The sequence below is a fragment of the Tiliqua scincoides genome, chromosome 4 (assembly GCF_035046505.1).
Source record: "Tiliqua scincoides isolate rTilSci1 chromosome 4, rTilSci1.hap2, whole genome shotgun sequence".
In the NCBI taxonomy this organism is placed as follows: Eukaryota; Metazoa; Chordata; class Lepidosauria; order Squamata; family Scincidae; genus Tiliqua; species Tiliqua scincoides.
In genome coordinates, this window is record NC_089824.1 from 28,058,228 (window position 1) to 28,060,211 (window position 1,984).

General features: G+C 60.5%; 1 protein-coding gene across 1 annotated transcript; it reads left to right on the forward strand.

The window, feature by feature from the left end:
* The first annotated feature begins 1,163 nt into the window (after positions 1–1,163).
* Positions 1,164–1,778, forward strand: LOC136648281 (GSK-3-binding protein-like). The gene has a single exon (XM_066624397.1). The coding sequence runs from the start codon at positions 1,164–1,166 to the stop codon at positions 1,776–1,778; it is 615 nt and encodes a 204-aa protein (XP_066480494.1).
* Positions 1,779–1,984: the final 206 nt, after the last annotated feature.

The following is a 1,984-nucleotide window of genomic DNA, read 5'->3' on the forward strand; positions in this document are numbered from 1 at the left end:
CCTACTTAAAGAGAGAATACTGAAAAGCAGCAAACACGTTTCATAAATAAATAGGAAATGCTTCCTCAGAATGGGTCACACAAATTTGACCAGACACTGATATTAAGAGGACCCTGATCTTCATATTTTAAGTGGAGAGTTTAATATGAGAGAAATAGGAAATTAAATATTAAAATGGTATATAACTAGAAATTTTTAAAAAGACTAAAAGTCCTATTTTATTTAGTTTATGCACAGCCCAAGCCTATGCATGTCTACTCAGAAGTAACTCCCATTAGAGTCAATGGGGCTTACTCCCAGGAAAGTGTGGATAGGATTGCAATCCTATCCACACTTTCCTGGGAGTAAACCCTATTGACTCTAATGGAACTTACTTCTAAGTAGACAGACATAGGATTGGGATGCAAGTGTGTACTGGAATGCAGCCTTCGATCCCAATCCTATGCCTTTCTACTCAGAAATAAGTCCCATTATAGTCAATGGAGCTTACTCCTGCAATCATGGGCACCCTTTCCTGAGAGTAAGCCCCACTGAAGACAATGGGACTTCCTTCTCTTAGGTTCCAGTCCTATTCACTCTTTCCTGGGAGTAAGCCCCATTGAATCCAGTGAGACTTAGTTCCAAGTAGACCTGCAGCACAGGGCTGGGGATGTCTCTGTGTTGCCATGTTGAGCTCTGACCTCACAGATTCCACTATGATCGCTCCAGCCCCGCCCCACTCAATGGCAGAGGGCCCGCCCACGCTCCCCAAACGCCGGTGGTTGAAAAGGCGGGCGACTCCACTCGAGAACTCACAGGCACAGCGGAGGGGGGGGGGATTGGAGCCGACCACACGGGCTCCCGCAGCGACGGCCAGCTTGGACTTCCGCGCTCTGTGTGCAAGTCCTGCCGGTGCGCGTGGCTGGTCTCCGGCGTGGGACTTCTGCCTCGAGAGCGGGCGGGCTGGAGGACGTTTGGAACGAGAGTGTCGCCTTCGTGCGCCCCTCTCAGTGGGCGCGAGTGGACGCTCCGGCGCTCACGTCATCCATTGTTTACAAACCAACCGCAGCAGCAACAGCGCCGTTTGAGAAGGGAGTGCGCCGGTGGCGGAGGGACGCCTCGTTGGAGACTACGGGAGCGGAGCGGGGAAAGGAGGCACCGGAGCAGCGAGCCCAGAGGCGGCGATGCCGTGCCGGCGGCCGGGAGGGGAGCGCTTCCTGCTGCTGGAGCGCGCCGTATCTCTGCAGAGCAGCCCCGTCGGGGGAGGCGGCGGCGGCGGCGGCTCCAAGGAGGTGGACGCGCTGGTGGCCAAGCTGGGCGAGGTGCTGCAGCTGAGCGCCCGTCCGCGCCCCGCCAAGTACAGCGGCCGCGACCGGGCGGCTCCGTACTCGTCCCCGCAGGGGCTCGGCTTCCTGGCGGCGCTGCACCGGCACCACCCCGCGCCCGCCCACCCTCGCCCTTCCCTGCTGCTGCTGCAGCCGCCCCCCGCACCGCCTCCCTCCGGCAGCCCCCGGGTCTCCAAGCAGCTGTGCGGCCGCGGCTGGCTGCGGAGCGCGGCCCGGGCTGGGGGCAAGAAGAGGCGGCCGCAGCACCCGCTCCTGCGGGCGGGAGACGGTGGCCAGGAGGAGGACGACGACCCGCACCGGCTTCTGCAGCAGCTCATCCTCTCTGGGAACCTCATCAAGGAAGCCGTGCGGAGACTGCAGCTGGCTGCCACCACGGTGCCCGCGGCGGAGACCTCCACCACGGACTCCCCGGGCTCAGCCTCGTCCATCCAGCTGCCACAGCAGCATCAGTGAAGGGGACTCTGCCGCAGCTGCTGCAGGGGTGGCAGCCACCACGTTCTCCGTCTCCTCCTTGCAGCCTCTGCCCTGACCCCACCAGGGTGCAGCCGGCCGGCCCCTTGGACCCCCTGCACCGCCGGCATCCTATCCCCTTCTTGCCCCGTGAAGCCATGGGAAGTTGGGGGAGCGTGTCCAAGAGACTGTGCAATTCCTGCCCCTTC